Here is a 23,531-nt window from a genome sequence, read left to right on the forward strand (position 1 = left end):
TCCACTGCTTACAAGTTTCGATTTTAATGTGATTCTAAAAATTTAAGGTAAATACAAAACTCTAACTAAACATATATTATATTTATCATAACTATTTATTATAATATAGCTTTGATCATCGGTTTACTTTAACCACAATTTATTTCATTCTCATGAATTATGTATGAGCCATATTCGAATTCCTTTATAATATAATCACTATATCTACCATACATCGTACAGATATTAAGACTAGTATAAATATAAATAAGTAATACATGACTTAAGTAAATAAAAAATGGTGGAACATAATATAATTTTCAAGCGTATTACAATATTGTATAAACACCCACATCCTCCCGGTATTACGAATATTTAAAAACACCCCATCCTAAAACACTTAATGTTAAGAACATGAAAAATCCCAGAAGACTACAGTTTTGCAATGAAACGGTAAGAAAATCTGCTTATAACGGTAGGCTATCTTCTGGTTCTTTTATAGAGTACTAACATGATACCCGCGCAATGCAGCGGTGGTTGTAGCGGCAACGGTGTGGTGGTGGAGGCGACTGTAGGTGGTGGAGGTGGCATAGAGTGGTGTAGATAACTGATGTAAATGTAATTGATGTAAAATGTTAATGAAGATATTTTGGATATAAATGACTGATATTGTAATTTAATCATTAATGGCATTTTAGATAATTTCTCTTTAACTTTTAAAGAGATGGTTGTTTTATTTATTAAATAGTATAAAAGTATAGATTAGGTGTATAAGAAATTATGATTAATAAATAAAGGTATTTTGGGTATAAAAAATATTGAATTTTCTAAAATAATAGAGTCAATATGTTTTATAAAAGGTTATAGATATATCTTGTGCAACAAGTCTTTATATATTAAGACGCGTTGTAACTTGTGAGTGTAGACGTACATCTTGCGTATCACCTTTGGCCCAACTAATAGTTTTAGCCCATTATAAACATTGGCCCAACAAGCTTCTAGCTAGCCCATATAACATCAACGGGCAAGTCTTGTATTTCCATGTGACCATGTAGGCATGTACAGACAGTACAGTGTACACATGCTCGGTGCTCACAAAGCGATTGTGAAATAAACACACTTCTCAACACAATCATCACGCGGCTCCAAGGGCTTGACTACCAACACTTGTTGTTTGACCATCAGCTGTGCACAATGGTGTTGTTACAAATTCTTTTATATCTATATACATCTTAATGAATTGAAATCATTTATTTCACATGTCAATTTCATAGATATCAATTCATCCATCTATTGATGCTCTATATACAACATTTATATTCTATCCATTTTTAATTTCTATTATACTACTACACTAAATAAAGATTTCATGTTTAAACAAATCCTTTATTAATCTAATTGATTTTTAATTTTCTAATATTTTGATATGTTAATAATCGATACATTGCTAGATATAACCTATGTAATACTATTATTATAGTAATATGAAGTTAACATAATTGTTACCATTCTGAATTAATGATTGATCGAACTATAGGGATTTCACTAGATCAAATTATACGATAAAATATCCATCTTTTTTTATAAAACTTGCAGAGAAGAATATTTATTTGTAAATTTAACATGACCCGTTACCCAATCATCTCTAATACTATTTTTTTTTAAATTTTAAGTGAAAAAAAAATATTTATATTTTGAGTCACTAATATTTGTATTTGACAGCTTGAACCATATTAAAAGCAATAGAAGATTGAGAGTGACCTAACTTGACTTTGCAAATCCATCGCAACATTTTCACTAGAAAATGACTGATTGATAAAAAATCTTGATTTGGTGTTATATAAACGAATCAATTTATCCATGCCACAAGAGCAGGACTGAAAAAAACTTGTAAACAAAAGAGCTTAACATATGAAAAGAACTTGTACAGTACATAAGCACATTACATGAAGGGCGTAAAGTACATGTAAAACCACAGTTTTATACCTTAAGCGCATATATTAGATAGCCATATATGTAATTCGAAGCCCGAGATGCAACCACGCTTGTTTTGAACATGGTTGCAATCGGAAAGCAAAATTGCATTCACCCATTCATATCCCAACAACAAATGCTATAAGCCCAGGGGACAAACATTATCTTGCCTTTTGCTACACCTAAAGGCTATATGGTAATACACTTAACTTTTAATATAAGGCCTATCAAATAGATGTAAAACTGAGAGCAGTACAATGTTTAACTTTTTACACAAAATCTATGTCCTCCAAGCATTCTAGACAATCATCTCCTCCATGTGGCAAAATAAAGGAACGGCTCGCCCCCAGCTTATAGCTTGTACACTCATCCAACAAATCTTCCTCCTATGTACTGTTAAATTACACAGGGAACCAAAGAAAATGGCAGACTATATAAGGTCCACCGCACTATATGGCACAATTTTCATTCCCTGACCCCAAATCCAAAAAGAATAGCACCAACAAACAAAACCAACAATGGAATCCATGTAAATATCCTTAGAGAAACAAAAAATCATTGTCGACAACTTCGATTGCTTTACATGCACATCATTCATAGTGCTCTCTTAGTTGTATATTTTGACTGGTTTCTCAAATGTATGCCGGTTCTGCAGATTTTAAGCAACATAAAAGTGTATTAGAAGGCCTGTTCAACCATTATCGCGACTCCCGAAGCCAATGAAAAATAAATTTACTTAAGTAGCAAGACAATGATAGCCAATAATAACAAGAAAAATCAAAGATCATTTCGTGCAAAAAAACAAACTTTATGGTCATTAAAGGAGATAAAATTTACCTGATTTGTTGTAAAGGGCCTTTTAGGGGTGGTGTCTGAATGTTCCAACCCTAGGTACTGCTCCCAAGCACCGTAAACATCTCTTCTCTAAAAAACCACATTCCAAAAACATGTCAGCTAGTTGACCTGAATTAATCAATCAATTAACAACTCTCAATGACAAAAGTTCAACTAAGAACCTGAAAACGACTAGATACAACATCTGTATCTTGTAGATACTCCGGACGTCCCAAAGATAAGAAGGCAAACTTCCACTGATAAAAGGAAGGAGCAAGTCAGATGTTTACTATGGCTTAAATCAAATAAATTAAAAGAAATTAATGTACAGAAATCCCAACTACATGTCAGGGCCTCGCTAATAACTTAGAAAATAATTACCTTAGAAAAATCCTCCTCGGGAACTTCCAATTTTCTTTTAATACGGAGTTTAACATCAGCCAAAGTTTCGTTTTCATGAATTATCAAAAAGAAAGGCTCCCCAAAGTTTTGCACTTGCTGTAGATAGAGAAAAGCAACCGTAAATTCATAGTTCAGCAGACATAGTGACGTATCGTATCATGGTAAAATAGAACAGAAAAAAACTTACCATTTGGTTCTGTGCAGCCTCTTTGGTGAAATGATAAACATGAATTAGACGGTCTTGGGGTCCCAGGTTCTTCTCTTCTTCTGGAATCTATGGTAACAAAAAACAAACGTAAGAAATTGAGCATTTGGCACAATTCCGAAAAATTTAAAGTAGACTCACTTCCTCAGCGCGTAATGTCCAGTATTGATCATTAATATTCTCGATTTTCTCGGTCAGTGGAAAGATCTACGAAGTTAAGAGAAACAAATATAACACATTAAGTTGAGTCAAGCTGGTGGTTTAAAGAGCAAAATCTGAAGTATTGACTATTCTGCTAGAAACTTGAAAAAGCAAACAGAATTAATCCAATATGCCAACGTAAGACCTTGTAAATTTTGTGATAGAATACTTCAAGCAGTCTAAGTTCAGCATTTGGATGAGATAGATCAACCTGTTTAAACATGCATTGATCATGAGATAACATAATTCAGCATATGGTCCATCAGTGTAACTACTATCCAAAGTATATACCCTTTTCTTTATTTCTTCAAGAACATCTCCAACAGTGCTCTGCTTAGGCATCCTAATATTGTGAACTGTAGGCTGCAACATAGCATGACAGTTTATAACACAAACAATATTCCCACAGCATATTAACAAAACAGAGAGAGCATACCTCTTCTTTGGTAGCATGGTGAAAAGCAACCTTCAAAGTTTTCAGACATTGCAACTCCGGAAGAGGGATGTCTAATACTTCGTAATACAGAATATCAGAAACCTGCCCTCAAAAAGAAAAGAAGAAACAAATGTACCTGTTAAGAGACAAGACTTGCATATATTCAACAATACTAAACTTGCTAGCTCAAATATACAAGACAAGACTTCATACATTCAACAATACCTGATTGTAATGAGCTAACATGTCTAGCAGATGTTCTGCAACCCGATATTTAATGTGGTGTGGTTTGGGCTGTTGAGAATAGCAGTTGTGAGAAGTAAGTCTGATTTTCGAAGGATCATCCAGATTAAGTTTCTGAGCAACTCGCTCCACCACATCATCATATGTATGCAACTTTGACCTGTCCATTCATTTTCAAAGCCTTGATCAACAGTAACAGTGCCATGTTTACTGAAATTGATCAGGTACAAGGTTCATAAACTAGAAAGTTGAACTCACAATTCCAGATAGAAATCATCCTCTTTAGGTCTCTCCAGAGATCGAAAATTAACTATCTGCAAACGGCATCTCGAAATGGAAATTAAGCATGTATTGTGTTTCACAAGGTTAAACTTGATTTTGGTAGAAAACATGGAAGAACCTTATGGATTATATAGCACAACACACCTGACGATTTTTCACATATTCTAGATATGAAGGGACATCGGGGTAACGGTACTTCTCCTCGTCCTTGGCCTGAGGGAGTTTCTGAAAGCAGATTATGTCTCCATCTTCAATCTAAACAGAAAAAGAAGGAATTTCTTAGCAAGACGCTTTACATAAAGGTGAAATACTTATTATGATAGGTTGAGGCTCAGACCTGGCTAGATCTGAATGAACTTCGCTTATCAAGACGCTCACACATGACATGTGGCTCAAATTTTATTTCCTGATCATTGGTGGACAACACATAGTAAGATATTCATAGAAAATAATAGTGACAGATCAAATGGTAAAAATACTGCAGGCACAGACAAGATAGAACAGACCTCATATAGTTCAATTTCTTCATCAGGACTAAAGTCGGCTCTTTCATTTAATTTTGAAATTATTTCAGCTGGTTTACCAGAACTCTTAACAAAAAATCTACCAACAAACCTGAAAATAGAATAGCACAGAGTTATACTCATTGTCACTTTTGTCAGGAAATATCAGAATAACAGCTATGATTAAAAACTCAGTCCATCGGTAGAGTATATAACGTTCTCTAATTGCATATGAAAGACTCTGAATTGGTGGATACCTACAGATAGGCATGTCATAATCATCTTATCTACACAACTGTCAACTAGCCTTTTGCCCCTCAAATGATCAAATGGAGATCATATGGAAACAACACCCCCACATTAAAACATAGAAATGTAAAAATTAATTTCTTGGAAATACCGTAGTTCTTCCTTCTCTGGATCATAAAGCTTGAAGAAAAGAAGTATATCTTCTTTGCTTTTGTCGGGTAGTGGAAGAGGTAGCAAATCCTGAAAACAAGACTTCACTTTTATAGAGCTGCAAAGTAGAAGTTCATAAGCAGAGCTTCAATAAAAAGTAAAACGGTAAGAAAATATTACCGGTCCTATCTCTATCTCTAAGAACAATTTCAGTTCAGCATTGTGAGTCTTAGTGGAAACTTCTCTCAAATGTCCAACCTGCAGTTGCACACGGTTATCATTGGTTACAATAACTCAGAACTAACACTTGAAGATGGGTAAATGTAGTTTCATATCCATTGAAACAAACGCTAACTCAATGGAAGTGGTAATGGGATCAGAGCAGTCAGAAATGAAACATTGTATCATCTGATCTAAAGGCAACATTGCAAGCCCATGCTTCTAGTACTTCTGATATCACTTATAGCTATCATAAAAAATTGTGCTCTTTAAATCCAAAAACTTAAACTAGATTACGAATTTGCAATCCGTATACGCATTACGCAACAAAATTAAAGCTGTAAAGCAACAGCTAGACTACAAGTCTAGAAATAGATGTTAGCAAGTAAAAGTAGTATACCGATTGTGCTTCCTCCAGGGGCGTTAAAGGCCGGTTGGGACGGTAAGTGTGGTTCTGCCTCTTTGCCCAAATCCAGAATCGTTGAAATTGAACAGGCACACCAAATTCTTTAGCCACCTCCTCCTGCAGAAGATTAATAAAAGTGAGCCAGATACACTAATACTAGAACCAGTGGTATATTAGGCTCCAATGTGGAGAAGCTTGTCAATTTTAGAGTATGCTCACATCAAATACAATGTAAGTTGTTTAAAGCGATGCAAACGGTTACAAACTATAAATCAACAATGAAATATGACAAAATTCCACAGGCCCCAAAACTAGCAAGCAACAAATACCTTGAAAACATTAAAAGGGGTTTGCTTCTGTATACGAAAGCTACGAACTTTGTCATGGTCGACAAGATCAAAATGTATATCTTTCCCTATCTGGTCTAACAGGTCACCATCACGGGCAACCTAGTAATAAAATGAGTGCTATCAGCAATAAAATTTGATGAATAGAATTGAAAACAATAATACAGGAATTCGAGAAGATCTATCTACCAATAATCATCTACGACCTTAATAATAGTGTAGAGATGAGCCTGCGCTTTATATCTTCTTTTGTCTTCCTTATCTTCTTGTTCTTTTTTTAACCTTGTCTAGAGAAGAATAAATACAAGCTCAAGCTTTGGACTGCCAAAAAGCAGTCAAGAAAGGTTAGGATTTGTTTGAACATCAGCCTGCTTACCCTAAGATGTTCTGCAATATCTTTCTCATCAACGTTACAAATAATCTTCTCTTTGTCACTTTCGCGTATGTAGACAAGCATGTAGGCGTTTGAGTACTTTGTAAATTTAAATGGAGAATTATTGTAGCCAGGATTTGTCTGGGGTAGCTGTTAAAAGGCAAAAAGGATTAACGTGTAGTTAGGAAAAAATAAACAATAAAGAAAGCAATGAATTACCTCTTCCTCGCCACCATACTGTTCTTCTAATGCCTTCTTCATATCTTCTTTAGTAACTCTTTCGTCATCAAACTTGAACCTAATCAAAATTCTATTACAATTTACAAGGACCAAACGATAACGAGGAAAATGGTAGAAGAAATTGCATATTGTTGAACGTGTACACAACAAAATGTGTATTATTATAAGTCCAAAGCAACTGTTTATTTAAGTATACATAAGTACATAACTCACCATTGATCTGACAGAGTGGGCCTGATATATGCATAATAGTGTCCACCATGCACACCGCCACTATGAACCAATACACTGTCAAGAAACAAGGTGCACATGGAGTAGTAAACACAGAGAAATGTTCAACTTATAGCAAAAAGAATGTGTTGATTATTTTCGAAGATATATGTGAACACATTATCAAACTATGAAGGGCTTTTCGTGTTACTTGCAAACATATCACAAGGAGAGGAAATTACACTCACACAGAATGCACAGAAAGGTTGGAGAACGTGCGCCTTGAACTCAACTGGGAGATGGGGCGAGTCACAAGTTTTTGGTGTTTCGGACTCGACTTGGCGGGTACCCAAATTGAGATTTTTATATATATAAATAGGATATTTTGAAATTATATGTGATAGAAAATTAGAAATACACTAGAAACTTCAAACTTGAACATAATTGTTTAGAAACATTAACACACTACTTCAAAGTTCAAAGTTAATTGCTTAGGGTGTTGGCAACGCAACCCCTCAACTCACACTCATTTATACCAATCCCCTGATGCCATCTCAAATTTACTTTTTCCAACCCTCCAGCCCTCATATATATATATATATATATATAGAGAGAGAGAGAGAGAGAGAAAAGTGAATATAAGGTTGTCCCATACCCAAGCTTAGGTATGGAACCCCTCACATAAGAATATTTTAACATTGTTATAAAACACATGGCCCCCATGATATTTATGGTTAAAAAAATGGTATGTGAGGGGTTCCATACCTAAGCTTGGGTATGGGACAACCTTATACTCCCTTCCCCCATATATATATAAATATATATATATATATATTAGAGTGGATTTTAAAAAGATAAAACTCTAAGGGTTTAAAGTCAAATATAATAGTTAAATCCTACTAACAAACAAAAAAGGAGTAAAATATGGTTTGACCATCTTCTTCATTTCGTCCCTGTAAGGAGCGCTGGGTACTTATATATATGTATATAAGTACCCCCGGCGTTTCAAATATAGTATACTTTAACGTAGTCTGGGAACCCGCAACACCCTCAACCCGTGCCAACCCATGGGGTCGGCGGTGGTGTTACCACGTAAGTTGGGGTGAACCCGTGCCTCCATCTGCGGGTGATGCCACCAACCTTGGTAATAAAACAGTTAAAAGATAAAGTGATAATCTTACTAAAAGAATAAAAAAGTAATTTTAAGAAAATAAAAAAGTTGACCATCTTTGACCCTTGCTAGTGTTTACCTGAATTTTAGCCATTGACCGGGTTTGTAAATGAGTGGCCTTAAATCAACGAGTTTAATGGCCAAGTCACGAACCGAGTCCAAGTACTCGGCCGGGTTGTACAACCTTGGTACAGACAGAGATACCTCAGAAAAGAGGGGGACAACTGGGTACATAAGCTGTATGCATATTATAAAAACTATGAACTCAAATATAATTTGACATTGAACTACAGATAAACAGACCAGTACCTAAATTCAGATGACATTCAATGCTAGGAAAACTACACCTACATTCCAGATAGAAGGTACAGATTTCTATACACCGAAGTTTACTCCGTAATATTTTTGCATATAGCGGATAGCCAATAAATTTTTTTCCTGTTTATTTGCAACCATTTGTCATTACCAATCAGATTTTGAAGTGATGGATTTTCCCCTCTAAACACCTAATGCCAGCCCAAAGATATCACTTTGATTGAGAAAGAATAATATATATAGTTAGCAGCATATAAATAAGATTTTTTTTGGCTAAAATGTTAACCCTGGTTAAATTTTTATATAATATGAATAATAAAGAACAGGTAATCTAGTTGATTATTAGATTGACTTTAGCATATAAATAAGATAAGCCATGTTAAAGTTTTATATAAGCACATTTGATACCTGTGAAGTGTATAAAGATTTCGGACACTCTTATCAGCATCAGGAGATAGATATTTTCTGTCATCCCTGTCAAGGTCGAGCTCCAGCGGAAATTCATAACGATCGTTTATCTGCAAAGTGATTCAAACAAGGTTCAAGTGAAAATGTTAAAATATCTTACATGAGTAACAAAAGAATTCACAACCCTCTCCACCTCAAAAGAAGGAACGAGGGAAACCTTACAAAAAGAAGACATCATTGATCAACTAATACATTAATATTTAACTAGACAAGGGCATAAAAGAGCTACACACACTCTAAAATGCATAGATAAGGTTTCTCAACACTTTACCTTTACCATTGTATCTCTAGTGAAATCATACTCGAAACGCTTTAGCTGAAGTTGAAGAACAGGTGGGAAATCAATAAATAGCACTCCTTTCTTAGCATCCTGCACATGGTAAAAAATATAATTCAACCCAAATAATTAACTGATGAATTTCACAAGAAGCACACAAGCAGTATTAATTATGCACAAAAGACATTTCTTGGACCCGGCAAAAAAAGCTCATGAATTGTTAATATATATTTGTCATCTCCAGTATTTACAAGTTTGAATCTATATTCAACCTGTAATCCATGTTCTTCAGCTTGGTATTTATTGTCCCCCTCCAACTGTTCCACTTCAACATATTTGTCAAATGAAGCATAAACATCCTGACAGCCTTTAACATCAAGTTGAAGATCTGGTACAAATATTATAATATTATTAACAAGATAATAGATGATACACTTACTCAAACTAGACCAGACTTTAGTTAGTTCCAACTGTCTCATACATAATAAAAACTACTACTACGTGTGAAACAGTTGGAACTCCTAGTCTACTTTGACTGTGTTGGGTATATATTCACAGATCTTGTTAATAATATATAATATCAATACCATAAAATGACTCTTTTCTTGTCGACTTGAAGTCCACATTCATGCATTCAATGTAATTCATATGGTGTCCTTCAAACAACTTCTGAATTGTCCCTTCTACAACTGTTCCCTGGACCAACAACGATCAAAAGTCAGGATACAAATGAAATGCATAGTCTGAGGCTTCCAAGGGAAAAGAAAGGTCACCTTCATCTTGTCTTCAAGTTTCTCACACAAGACCCTATTAAGTTCTTGGACATCATGCTGCATGAAAGAATCATATGTGTCCCATCCAAAAGATTTTGTAAGTTCTTTTGTTGCAACACTTGTTTCATGGTATTGGAGCTTATAAAATAAGCGCTGAAGAGCCAAAGGAATACTCCCAGATGGCATATCATTTTCTGTTGTCGGCATATGGTAGACGGCCTGACAATGGAAGTTTAAATGAGATAAATTTCCGTAGAGTAATAATAACAGAAATGACAGCATTTACCTTTCTGAAGTAAGGGATATGGTACAAGGTTTGAAGAAGGGAATTCATGTAACATGTTGCTCCTTGGTTCTTAAGACCAACATAACCAGTCTCCTTCTTTGAGTCATACGTCCAATAGTCGATCACTTTCCGGACAGCAACATCAGCTTCAATAATGCATGTATCATTCACAAGATACCCTTTACTTGGGTCATATAGCTCACTAAGAGCCATGAAAGATGTGAACCCCCAGTCACTCTCCCTTGCGTTGAACTGGTGCTGTGTGTCTGTCATATAAGAGGAAGCAGATCAATATTCATAACAGAAGAGTAAGCTATTGATTTTTGCTTCATCTAATAGAATAGGTCTCTGCAAGCACAACCCTATTGACCTCAAATCCGTTAAACTTCAATTACAATAAAATGAGAAAAGGTTTATATTCATGGGCTGCAACACATTGTGGTTTAATTCTCCAATCACCTATTAACAAATTCCATCACAAAGACACAAGGTTTAATGTTCACACAGAGCAACACAAAATCTTACCTGAATCAAGCTAACAGTTCAAAAATAAAACCCACACTCAAAAATCACATTATTGCTTCATTCAGGTTTTTTCACATGTTTCACATGTTCTCTTCAAGACTTCAACATAAACATCCTTAGGGTTGTAAAAATTGTATGCAGAATCAAGAAAAATGATGCATTCACAAATAATGGTACAACGTAGGTTTAATAATTTCATCTCATTGAGGCAATACTATCTTAGGGACTTAATGAACAAATGAAATGATAAAAATCAGGAAAGCGTTATTTTGTATGATATATTACTTCCTACATTGGAAAAAAAGGAAACATTTAACTTAACACGTAGTTCGATAAAGTATAGACTATTAAACAATTGTCTAAACCGCCTCTAAATAAGAAAAGGTTTAGAAACAAGTTAGCTAAGTTCAAAAAACTGGTACAGATCAAACAAAATAAGAATTATAAACTTTGCCCAAACGGGAAAGATACTTCTATGGAATTACCAGTGATTGGAAGAGCCATACAGGTAAGGATGGTGTGTAACCTTTTTACAGTGATGTCACATTCAACGGCAAAATTCCAACCTCAACTACTAAGCAACCATTGTGCTTATAAGACTGTTACAAGTCATTCAGAAGTATGGATGTCTCATCTTATGCAGTTATGCGTACATCATGTCCATAATGACGAATGCTTGATTTATTCAATTTGAATCAATGCACCTCCATACTAACAATTATCTTGTTCAATATTATCAGGCTCTTTATATCTATCATACATATATCTATATATATAGGGAAAAGTGAGGGTGGTACTATTATACGCCTCACATCCTAATTTTCTAATATATTTTGCGTAAAATACAAAAATCACATGTTGATTTGGAAAAAAAATTAAAAAATAGGATGTGAGGGGTTCTTCACCCAACTTGGGTGTGTAACAGCACAACCCTCACTATCCCCCATACATATATAGCGAAAAGTTATTTTAGGAACTCAAAAAACCGCAAGAACCTTTAGGAACTTTTTAAATCAAGCTCAATAATTGATTGTTCTTTACCTGATGATTGTTATTTCAGTTATTTAGGTGCAATTGGATTTTCCAATTATGTAAAGACATAGATTATCATCCGTTATAAATTATGTAAATATATGAATTCTTGGATCATATGTACATGAATAGTGCTATGATCATATGTATGCAGTCAATCATATGTATGCAAGTATTTTGTAAATAGATGTTTTCATGAGATAGATGGTGATCAAATGTATATCAAATAGTTATATGAACATTTGTAAGCAACTTTATAGTCATATGAACATGTGTAAGGAAGCATATAGTAAATAATTTCAATTTAAAGAAGGTTCCTAAAGGTTCCTGCAATTTTTGAGGTTCCTAATATAACCTTTCCCTATATATATATATATTGATCTATGATTTGTTGATCTGGTACTTTTCTAATATAAACCTAAGTAGAGGGGAAACCTGTAGAGTAAGGTTTGAGGATGAATGAGGTGAAGATAGGTGGGTCAGGAACGAGGAGACAAAGAGAAAAGCATGATAGCAATAGAGTTAAGGCTACCTGAGATACAAAATCATGTTATAATTGGTTGGTGTCATGCCTACTACAAATGTTATGGTTCACCATGAAACATAGAACTCTGACTTGTACTTCATGCTACAATACTTGTATGATCACAGTAGATGGAGATAATGATCATGAAGTTATAATTGAAGTTCAAGAACTCTTGTGCCGTTCATTTTGTTTAATGCATGGCCGTTACCAAGCAAGTATATTAGCATTTGAAATATCGTGTTATGATATTTAGGTGGTTAAAAATTTTCCCACAAGCACATTGGTAATGGTGTTGTAAGAGAGAAGTAATGAGTCACTTTTTATTTGGGTTGAAAAAAGGGGTGATCTGTCCCTTTTTTTATTATTGGGAAAAAAAAATAGGTGATGTGGCACTATTCTACTCATGTTACTTAATCCTGAAAGTGGGTTTTACTATAGGTAATGTTATATATATGTAGCCATAGATAATGGACAACTAGAGATCCATCTATAGTTTTCATATAGTGGTCGTGATATACGGGCCTGTGGGCTACTCATGTAGACGGGTATCCAAACCTCTATGAATTAAACTACCTTTCCTATTGTTTCTATACGCTACTCGCTTAGTCCTAAATTTCGACTAACCTGAAGTAAGATGGTTAAGCATCGCCTCTGTTTAATCCTTGATACTTCATACTTAATTCAATATATAATTACTTAATGATAAAGTCATATACAAGAGCATTTCTTAGCATAAACATCCTGATGTGACATCTTCAGTAGGCAGATCTATTAAAAAAACGAAATTCAGTCTATAATTAGCATTGAACTGACTTAAAAAAAACGAAATTCAGTCTATAACTAGCACTCAGTCTATATCTTATCTCTCACTCCAGGGTAAGCATTATGCATTACAAAAATTCTCATTTAAATACAGAATAAGGAAACTATAACAATATTTGTGAGTGATGCATCAACTCCACTAAAGATTCTTAAACATAGTAAAAAAACAATCAAATCATTGGTGCAATCTTTGAATTAATTAAAAGTTATCTGTTGGCAAGCGTTTTCTAACATAGGATACAATTCATACAGGATACAATTCATAAGGAGGAAACTGGGATTATAAGTAGCTCAGTAACAAAGCTATACTGTATATAAGAATAATAATTACTCCACAACCAATGAGACATGTATAAAACATACCTTTCTTTATAGTGAACTTATTGTGCAATTGATTAACAACAGCCAAACTGAATTGTGCATATCTACTCCAACCATATTGCAAGGATGGCGAATCAGCCACATCTAGATACATAGACAAATGGTCCACATTGTTTCCCTTTGGAAATATAAGCACACGCCTGCCAAAAATTAAGCGAGATGAGGATGTAGAAAATGAGTAAAAATACAACAGAAATGCATATAAAAACCCAGACCAAAATGATACAACTACGCTTTACCATTTATATCCACCGACCACAAAGGGATCAGAATAGAGCTTTTTATTGATTTGGCAAGAGAAATTCTCGATAGTCCATGTAAACCTAGATGTCTGAGGTTCCTCGTTTGCTTGATTATCTCCTGTGCTAGCCCCTTCAGCTTGACTCATAACTACGAATCCACATTATAAAATCAAATCTTCAATAACCAAACAAACACAAAAGTACATAACAGAAACAAAAAAAAAAAAAAATTCTTAGCCGTAAGAACTAGAGGCTGTCAAGGATTGCATTTTCAAGAAATTATCTAACTACAACGTTTGCATTATGTCAAATCATTTTTAGAAACAGATCATCTGCCTTGTCTCGTAATGAAAACACAAATTTTAATAAACTTGCAGACACAAGCGCTTTGAAACGCAACGTAATCTCACATTTATAGATACAATCTGATACACTCATACTATAAACCATGCACACACATATATATGTACAGATATAGTTAAATACATAACTAAACTACTAATCAAATAAAAGCTACGAGTAAAAAACAACCTTCCATAGGCTGAGGTAGTTCAATCGGCGGAGTGCCGTCAAAAGCAACAGGACCTTGAACCGGACGAATCCCCTCCGTATGCGGCACGAGCATCTCTTCGTCCTCTTGCTATCCATTCAAACAAAAACAAACAGTTATCAAAACACTCAACCAAAACCCTAAAATCCCTACTTACAGTAATGTTAATTTAAACTACATTAACACACTTAAATCATTATCTTATAAAACCCTGGCACGATCACAAAATCAACAATGTGAAAAAGTACAGCTGAAATACATACGTATATATAAATGTATAAATATATGTATAGTGGTAAATGAAATGAAGAGACGTACATCTAGCTGTGGCTGTGGAGTGACCATAGTCATGATGACGAGAAGTTACGATCAATGACGGATTTTTGGAGGAAAGAAAGTATGATGAGAGAGAGAGAGGTGTTACAATGGTGACTGATAAACACAGCCCTAAAAATGTGTGCGGAACAGCGGAGGCATTGTCCTGAAGAAGAACATCGATGGAGAAGTAAGGACTTTTTGTGGATTTTTGTAAATGTGTGAGGGTTATTTTGATAATTTTGGATTGTTTGAAGAACGAAATGCATTTTTGGTCCTTGTGTTATCACCACATTTGCAAGAATCTTCCAAACTTATGCAGAGTGGCTTTTTTGGTCCCTGGGATATAAACCTAGTGGTGTTCTCAGTCCAAATAGACGGATCCGTCTATTTTCTACCGTTAAGGGCATCATGTGCCCCTCATGTGAGGGGCAAACTGTCTTTTCACATAAATGAGGATTATTTTTGCAACTAACCCAATTACATATTTTTCTTATCATCATCAAATCACTTGTATATATATATACATCTTCTTCAAATCTTTCTTCCGTTCAACTTAGATCTGTGTCATTTTAAGAAAAAAAAAATCTAAGATCTATTTTGTTTAAACACTCTGTATTTGACAATAACAAGACTAAGATATGGGGTTTTGTTTAAGAAACTCAAAGATTAAACAATCAGGAATGAGATCTGGGTTTTTGTTTAAAAGCATCTCCGACAAGGAAAAGGGTGGTAGCCACGAAGGTTAAAGGTTCGTTGGGTGTTGGCCTGAAAAACAAGAAGGGATTGTGGTGGTGGCGAACGTTAAATATTGGGAAAAAAACCCTATGAGAGAGGGAAACACCATGAATCTTAACTATTTTTCATTCATCATTCGATTATTCATCCAATCAATCAACGATTTGTGGGTAGTAAGTTACAATCGTTTTTATCCTTGAGTGTTAATTAATCTTTTCCTCATGATTTGTTAGTGGGTAAGTAAATACTACTTTATTAATTATCTATGTTTGCTTTGTTTTTTAATTTCCATTCTTTCGTTAGATTACCAGAAACAATATTATCCAATCACAATTAACATATGTTCTAATATTTTAATTTTCATGTTGCAATTAATTTGATCAAACAATAGTGGGTCGGCTAACTTTGATTCAATGTTAATATTTTATTTGTAGGTTTTTGTGATTAATTATATATATTTAAATTTGATGATAAATGTGATTGAGATAAATATGTTGTAGATAATTGTGAGTGATGGTCTGGTGGATGATGATGGTGATAACTGGATGGAGGTGATGATTGTGAGTGAAAAATGACAATATTGCCCCTCACGTGAGAGGCACGTAATGTTCTTAGCGGTAGAAAATAGACGGATCCATCTATTTGGATTGAGATCGCCACTAGGTCGATATCACAGGGACCAAAAAAGCCACTTTGCATAAGTTTGGACGATTCCTGCAAATGAGGTGATTATACAGGGACCAAAAATGCATTTCGTTCTTGTTTGAACAAAATTGTCACATATCGAGTATTATTCGATCTTGACCTTTAGATTCAGAACTCTCCATTGTACTGCACTCTCCAAGTGTGTCTGTTCCCCTTCTTCTTTACCATGGCAAGTCTTTGTGAAGTAAGCTCACGAGTTTAAGCAAACGAAAACAAACATGTAGTATAATAGATATCGAGTATCATTGAATGAAATTCAACTATACATTTTTATATCTATAACTAATAGTACTGAAAATAATTGCTTGTATATATAACCATAACGAACTTATGTAAAAGAAAGTAATGGAATATAAAATTAGAATGATTGAAGACTTTGTAAACGAATCGAGATCGAACCTCAAAAGTTACTTATTATCAGAGTTCAAAGTTTGCCCATACAACCGAGCTCAAAACCTAGCTCTCCAAAAAAAAAGGAACTTAAGCTCAAGCTTGGTTCGACACGTTTACAACCAATGGATTAACCCTGTAACAACAAAAAGTGTTACAATCACGTCAACGTAGCATTTTGTACCTATTTTTTAACTTTTAATGATCAACCTTATAATATAACTAGTGTACTTGTATAATGCTTAATGATGGATAACTTTGCGAAAGTTTTAAATTGTAGGGTAAATAAATTGTAAACGTATTTAGAAAATGTATCAAAAGGTGGTCGGCAAGCGACTTTACCGACTGCCGAAACAACAACATCGTTCACGACGTTCATCAACAATGCCCACGGCAGGCTTACCAACACAAAGACTAACAAACATAAAATAGTAGCAAGTAAAATGATACAAAATAATTTATGATTGTACTAAACTAAAAGTGAAAACTTATTTGAGAATTTTGTCAATTTGACTAGGTGAGGACAAGAATGATAAAGAACTAGATTATATGAGTTAGAATTGAGTTTTTGTAATAAAATTAGAGCAACCTCTTTTTCTCATTTGAAGAGCAGTCAAAAAGAGTGTAACATTTGGGATATATCATATAACAGGGACAAGTATCTTGTTATATTATATTAATTAGTTGCGTGGTTTAAGCTCTACATACTGTCCAATTAAATGTTATTATAGTGTTTCGAGTGCTTGCTAATTTTTCACTACTAACTCGTTGTTAAAAAAAATTAATTAGTTAATTATTTATTAGATTTTGGTATCATCCCAAATAAACCAATCAAAGAGTCCTAACACTAACCCAATGAGCATATAACCAAGCTTAACAGTTATGTGTTTTTATATATATTTATGATGAATTAGTTCTTGCATATAGAACGTCACAACCATGTGCATAGCAAAAAACAGTTGCATATACAAATTTGTGTTGAAGTGTGTAAATTAGTAAATTACTAACACACATTGGAAATGTCAGCGCACCTTCCGAACAGTGTGTAATAAAATTTGTTTATATCTAACAACAATTATAGAATTTTTTATATAATGTATAAATGTATTGTCCGATTTTTTTTTTAGTATTCTACAACAAGTACACTTAGCTAATTCATTACATTTCTATTACTCGAATAGTCGTATGAAGTATGAACAATCAAACAATTTTGTGCACCCGATAATATTTAGTTTTGGATTAATTAATTAATAGTTAATCAGCCTGGATTCAATCCGGGTAGTTAAAATATATTTTCATTATAAATATAAGATACAAATATTTGTAAAAAGTAATCCTCGATCTTAACATTATTATGCGTTAATACTAGTCAAAATACTCAACTTGCACAAAATGTAAATCCAAATTAATCAAAAATGATAAACTTATATATATATATATATATATAAATATAAGTCATTATGATTGATAACAACACATAACTGTAAGTAAAAAAAAAGAAGATAATAACGAAATAATGAAAACAATACGATCTCAAACAATTGTTAAAACTTAAATATTGATGCTTTAATAGTATATACTTTACAGCCCAACACATAACTGTAATGTATATCCTGCTATTTATATCTTTTAAACTCATAAAAAATACTAAAAAATATTGATTTATAAGAGAAATAAGTGAATTATGTCTCTAAATTTTTTCCAATGACCAACCAGGAAAAATATATACTCATTTGCTCATTTTATTGAAAAAATTGTATGTCACACAAATAGAATCTAACAAAATGACATGATTCTTAGATTTGGGTAATTGAAAATATGTAAAAGAGTATAATATAGTCTAAAGTTGAATTAGGAAGGAAATGAAATTAAAAAGCAAACATATTTTAGTAATATGAATATATGATGTCATATTTTTTAAAAATATTTATGTGTAGAATATTTTTAACTTGCCACATTAATTTTTTTCTAAAAATAACTTTTGTAAACAATCCTCTTTTATTTATAATAGAGATAGAGATTATCTAAGGGTTATTATGATTAGTAAAGATAAGAATTTTGTTACATATATCGCTGTCGACTTCGGTAATAAAAGCTCAAAAATTAAAACACATCAAATGACAAAGTTTGTTAACTTGTGCGTTAAGAAGCTTAGGGCGCGTTTAATTATAGAAAATATGTTTTTCTTTTTTAATTTTATAGAAAATGAAATGAGTTTTCATCTCTAAAAAGTAAATAAAATTTTTAAAAACGCGTTCAAAACCTGGAAATGAAAAACAATGTGAGGTTTTCAAAATTTAGAAAATGGAAAAGGAAAAGTGAAAAACAATAAAAGGTGTTTTCAAGTTTTACATAGAAAAGTAGAAAAAAGTGTTTTATTCTATTTCCATGGAAAACTTTTATAGAAAAATACAATTTGAACACGTTTTCTGTTTTTCATGTTTTTTAGAAAAATAAAAATGGAAAACAAAAAAGTTTTCTTAAACTAAATACACTCATATTATTTTTTGAGATGAGTGGTTTATGAATCCTCTCTAATTTGATAACTTACGTATTTGTCGTACGTTGGGGTTCATTTGGGATCACATAATTTCGTGTTAGCTACTCTACATACTGTAATGGTATTTGTAGCCTTGTTTGGTGTTTACAAATTTGCTAATTAAACACTTCTATTTATAATATATTTGCCGTTCTTGAAATGGAAAAAAAAAAAAACAAAAAGAAAAAACATGAAGTTTGTCATCACATAAAGGGTACGTGCAGTGAAACATTAAAAAAACCTTACTACGTAATTGAGACGTGGAAACAACCAAAACTACGTGTCAATATCCTCAAAACGCATTCATGCATGCCACCTGTATATCACTACTATCGATATCGATATATATAGTGGGGGAAAAAAAGAGAACAAAAACTCAAGAACAAAGAAAAAGAAAACAACGCACCAAACTGATAAAGGATTAAGGTGACAATATTTTCGGCAATTAATAAAACGGTGGCGCAGACACTGGTACAAGTGCAAAAACAAGAAACAATAATGAAGATAATGGTAGCAATAGACGAGAGTGATGGGAGTTTGTATGCTCTTCAATGGGCTCTTGATCATTTATTTCTCCACCAGACCACCTCAACGCCTCCGCCGGAGGAGGCGGAGCCCTCCATGATCACGGTTGTTCATGTCCAGCCTCCTTTTCAAATGCCATACACCGCTGTCCCTGTTGGTCCCGGTACATATATATTACTATTATCCTTTTTATTAGACTTTATGGTCATTTCACATGTTTTGTCACAAGTTGAATATTTAAATGAGTTCAATATACATGTTTGATATATGTTAATTAAGAGATGTGATTAATTTGTATAAAAATAATTAAAATTCATGTAAACCGCAAATTAATTATATTGAACATGAATATGTTACATAGTTGTGACATGATATAGTCAAAAGTCAAAACATGAATATGACCCCCGCCGTTCAATTTTTCAAACATAAAATGGAGTAAAATATATAAAGGGAGAGGCCCGAATTGTTGTTTAAAGTATTTAGAGAAAGTTAAGCCTTTAGATTTGATATACGAGCCAAACCTGTATTCTCGTTGCCTTTTCTTAGCTACGCTTTGTCCCGAAAAGGTTAGTTGAGAGATTTTAATGCGGGTCTCTTCTGATACCTTTCAAACGTCTTACCACAACTTGATAGATTTTCAAGTTTTGACACATGATTTACGTTATTTCTCTCTTCCCGTCTTCGTAATTGATGTTGCCGTTTGTCTCCTCTTCGTGATGCCCGTTCTTTAAACGAGCAATGCACATCACTAAAAGAGTAACTAAAGAAGTAAAATGAAAATAGAATATGATCGAGCCTAGCTAATTCGTGACAATTATATTGCATTATTGGATGTTGTAGAGAAGTAATTATTTGCTTACGTTACATAGTCATTTAGTTGGATTAATTAAACAGTTCGGCTAAATATCAAACCACATTGAACCCTACATACAACAGCCTATGGATCGATTAAATATGAGAATACTATTTATTGGTTGCTATGATATATAGTTCTATTCGCAACACCAGCGGTGATGGATTCTGTAAAAAAGGCGCAGGAAGAAAGTGCAGCCGAAGTCATGTCACGTGCAACAAAAATATGTGAACAACAAAGGGCAAGTCGAGGGCAGCCACATATATAGAATAACATTAGTTTACATTTACATACTATTGCAATTCTTGGTAGTTGATTAACTTTAAAAAACTCATGACAACAGATTAAAGCAGAGACAATGGTGATTAGAGGAAACCCGAAAGAGATAATAGTAGAAGCTGCTGAACAAATGAATGTTGATCTTTTGGTGGTTGGGAGTAGAGGCCTCGGCCAAATTAAAAGGTATTAAGGAAAAAAACAACAGCTGTAAATGGCGTATGGCAACGGAAAGTTATACATTGTTATGAACTAAAACTGAAAAGATGGCATTTTCAAGTGTTTATGAATCTTTTTTTGCAGGGCGTTTTTGGGGAGTGTTAGTGATTACTGTGTGCATCATGCAAAATGTCCTGTTCTTATAGTACGACCACCAAAGTCATCCCACAAGTAACTCCCATCCGTTTTGCGTGCACTTTGGTGGTGTAATTAAGAGTCAAAGGCTCTAATGGCTTCTAATATGCAGTAATAGTACTGATGTATGTTTTAAAATTGTCCGTGGTTTTAAATTTGTAAGTGACTGTAAACAACTAAAACAGCAATAAGTTCGGAGATGAAGTGTTATATGTCATCGTTACGTGCTCTATATTGAGTGTTTTGTGATCTAGTTTTGTATGAGATTGTCGTATACATTTGTAATATGAAATTATCAGACCATATCATAGTTTCCACGGACTTTGGTAGAGAGTTGGAATTAAAAAGCTAGTGCCTGCGTCTAATCCTCTATAGCAGTCATTAGCTGATACATTCTCGTGTTACTATAGACGAAGATACTCGGTTGATCTGTTTTTAATAATGTTCTAAATCAGCCGCTAAAAAGGTATCTAATATCACATAAATTGCAATTTGACTAAGATGCAACCGTAGTAAGAGGTGAAAACAGAAATCTATTCGGAGCAGAGAATCATCTAACCAATCATTTCACGTCACTTATGCAATGATTGCAAGGACAAAGTTAGAATTTAGCTCCTTAAAATCTTCCCTTTGTCAAGGATATATAATGTATATATATATATATATAACAAAACTGAAAGATTAGAAAGAAGCAACAGTTTAAAAGTTTACCACCTAATAATACTGATAATGACATCAGTTAGCTGTCTGAACTTTGAAAGATACCTTCACGCACTTAGCCCCGGGCTCTCTTCAAGAAATGAGAATGCAGAGTTGACTGTTTTACTAGGATACATTTGACCACGATATTGAGAGAGCCTTGTGCGTGACACCGGTGCTCTTATTCCTCCTCTTCTTTTTTGGGGTAGTGAAGAGACCAACTTGGTTCAATCCAAGTATGAAGAGAAAGATATTTAGTCATGGACACACCTCCTAATTAATACTTAGAAAACGTAGATTTTTTTATAAAACTTGGTACGTAACCATATTAATACTTAGAAAACAGATTACTATTACATTTTGAAATATCCAAACCATATGACCGACAAAAATTTCATATCATATTATCAAGTTTTCCAAATACCCTAATGTCATATCAAGACTTGAAAAATATTCATGGTAAAATTTCAAAGTTCTCATTTGTCAAATCATCACGAGAAAAAAAGTATATAAATCGATTAATCGTATACCATACCAAAATCATTCGGTTATCAAAATTCTTTTCAATATCTCCAATTTCAACGACTTTCAAGATTTCATATGAGGGACGATACCCAAACCGTATGTTCAGACAATTTCCAATTATCAACAATATCAATATCAATTTCATTTAGCTACAAAGGCATAATTTAATATCAATTTCATTTAGCCACAAAGACATAATTTAAATAATTTTTGATGAGTAAATGCTTGAGCCATTACTACCATTTTCAAGTCCAAACAATATTTTAGTTCATTTCATAGAACAAGTTGTCAATCAAGTGTTTTAATTATAGTTGGGGTCGTGCCATGGAGACGACCAATCAAGTTTAAAGTAGCTAGAACACCGCTCTGGTCGGACTAAAAGTGGAGGTCGTCACGAAGGCAACCAACACTCCACCGTTACACTCTGGGTGGGTGGACGACTCCTAGTTGCGCAACTATCTAACTACAAGCCTCCCTTTTCGGAGTAAATAGTAGTGTACCGAAAGGAAACGGGTGACAGAACTCAAGCTCATCATATAACATTTATCACATTGAACATACATTATAATTTCATTTCATAATCATAATATCAAGAGTCGTTTCATATATATATATATATAGAAAGCAATTTCATTTATATATCATGCTTTTCACCCCGATAGTTAAACACATAAAATAGTTTGAAAAGGGGCTATGACTCACCTTGTTATGCCGTGCATTATATTCATCTATCCAAAATGGGTACTTCCCATCTATAGCTTGCTTGATCATATATCCGTTATATTCCTCGATCATATTTCAACCCAAGACTATCCCTACGATAGGACTAATATACGTAAGTTCCTATCTTAAGCCATCACGTAGAAATGCCATTTTCATTATGTTGTTATCAATTTTGGAATTCAAATGTATTGCTAATATTCGCATCATTTTGGTTGTAGAGATTGATGGTGTAAAGGTTACTTTCATTATATACGTAGTTATAATTGTT

General features: G+C 33.6%; 2 protein-coding genes and 1 long non-coding RNA gene across 3 annotated transcripts; 1 reads left to right on the top strand and 2 right to left on the bottom strand.

The window, feature by feature from the left end:
- Positions 1-1,940: 1,940 nt before the first annotated feature.
- On the bottom strand, positions 1,941-15,094 carry LOC122602778 (ubiquitin C-terminal hydrolase 12-like). Its single transcript, XM_043775375.1, has 32 exons — positions 14,940-15,094; positions 14,603-14,711; positions 14,069-14,219; positions 13,812-13,969; positions 10,544-10,809; positions 10,258-10,476; positions 10,072-10,180; positions 9,757-9,872; positions 9,479-9,577; positions 9,148-9,257; positions 7,257-7,331; positions 7,023-7,101; positions 6,807-6,953; positions 6,637-6,717; positions 6,413-6,532; positions 6,078-6,200; positions 5,639-5,716; positions 5,460-5,548; positions 5,063-5,171; positions 4,894-4,962; positions 4,701-4,811; positions 4,533-4,588; positions 4,257-4,434; positions 4,032-4,133; positions 3,887-3,958; positions 3,741-3,806; positions 3,536-3,601; positions 3,377-3,463; positions 3,169-3,285; positions 2,970-3,044; positions 2,791-2,877; positions 1,941-2,602 (listed from the first exon to the last, which is right to left on the bottom strand). Exons 1-32 carry the CDS (start codon positions 14,970-14,972, stop codon positions 2,561-2,563), a joined length of 3,399 nt encoding a protein of 1,132 aa, XP_043631310.1. The 5' UTR covers positions 14,973-15,094; the 3' UTR covers positions 1,941-2,560.
- Positions 15,095-19,697: 4,603 nt separating this feature from the next.
- Positions 19,698-21,270, bottom strand: LOC122605517. Its single transcript, XR_006324629.1, has 2 exons — positions 20,355-21,270; positions 19,698-19,984 (listed from the first exon to the last, which is right to left on the bottom strand). It is a non-coding gene; the product is annotated as an uncharacterized LOC122605517 (long non-coding RNA).
- LOC122605516 (universal stress protein YxiE) lies at positions 19,798-21,548 on the top strand. The gene is made up of 4 exons (XM_043778471.1): positions 19,798-19,996; positions 20,824-20,927; positions 21,030-21,148; positions 21,266-21,548. The coding sequence occupies exons 1-4, from the start codon at positions 19,807-19,809 to the stop codon at positions 21,354-21,356; spliced, it is 504 nt and encodes a 167-aa protein (XP_043634406.1). The 5' UTR covers positions 19,798-19,806; the 3' UTR covers positions 21,357-21,548.
- The last annotated feature ends 1,983 nt before the right edge of the window (positions 21,549-23,531 follow it).

This window comes from Erigeron canadensis, chromosome 6 (genome assembly GCF_010389155.1).
Source record: "Erigeron canadensis isolate Cc75 chromosome 6, C_canadensis_v1, whole genome shotgun sequence".
Classification (NCBI taxonomy): Eukaryota; Viridiplantae; Streptophyta; class Magnoliopsida; order Asterales; family Asteraceae; genus Erigeron; species Erigeron canadensis.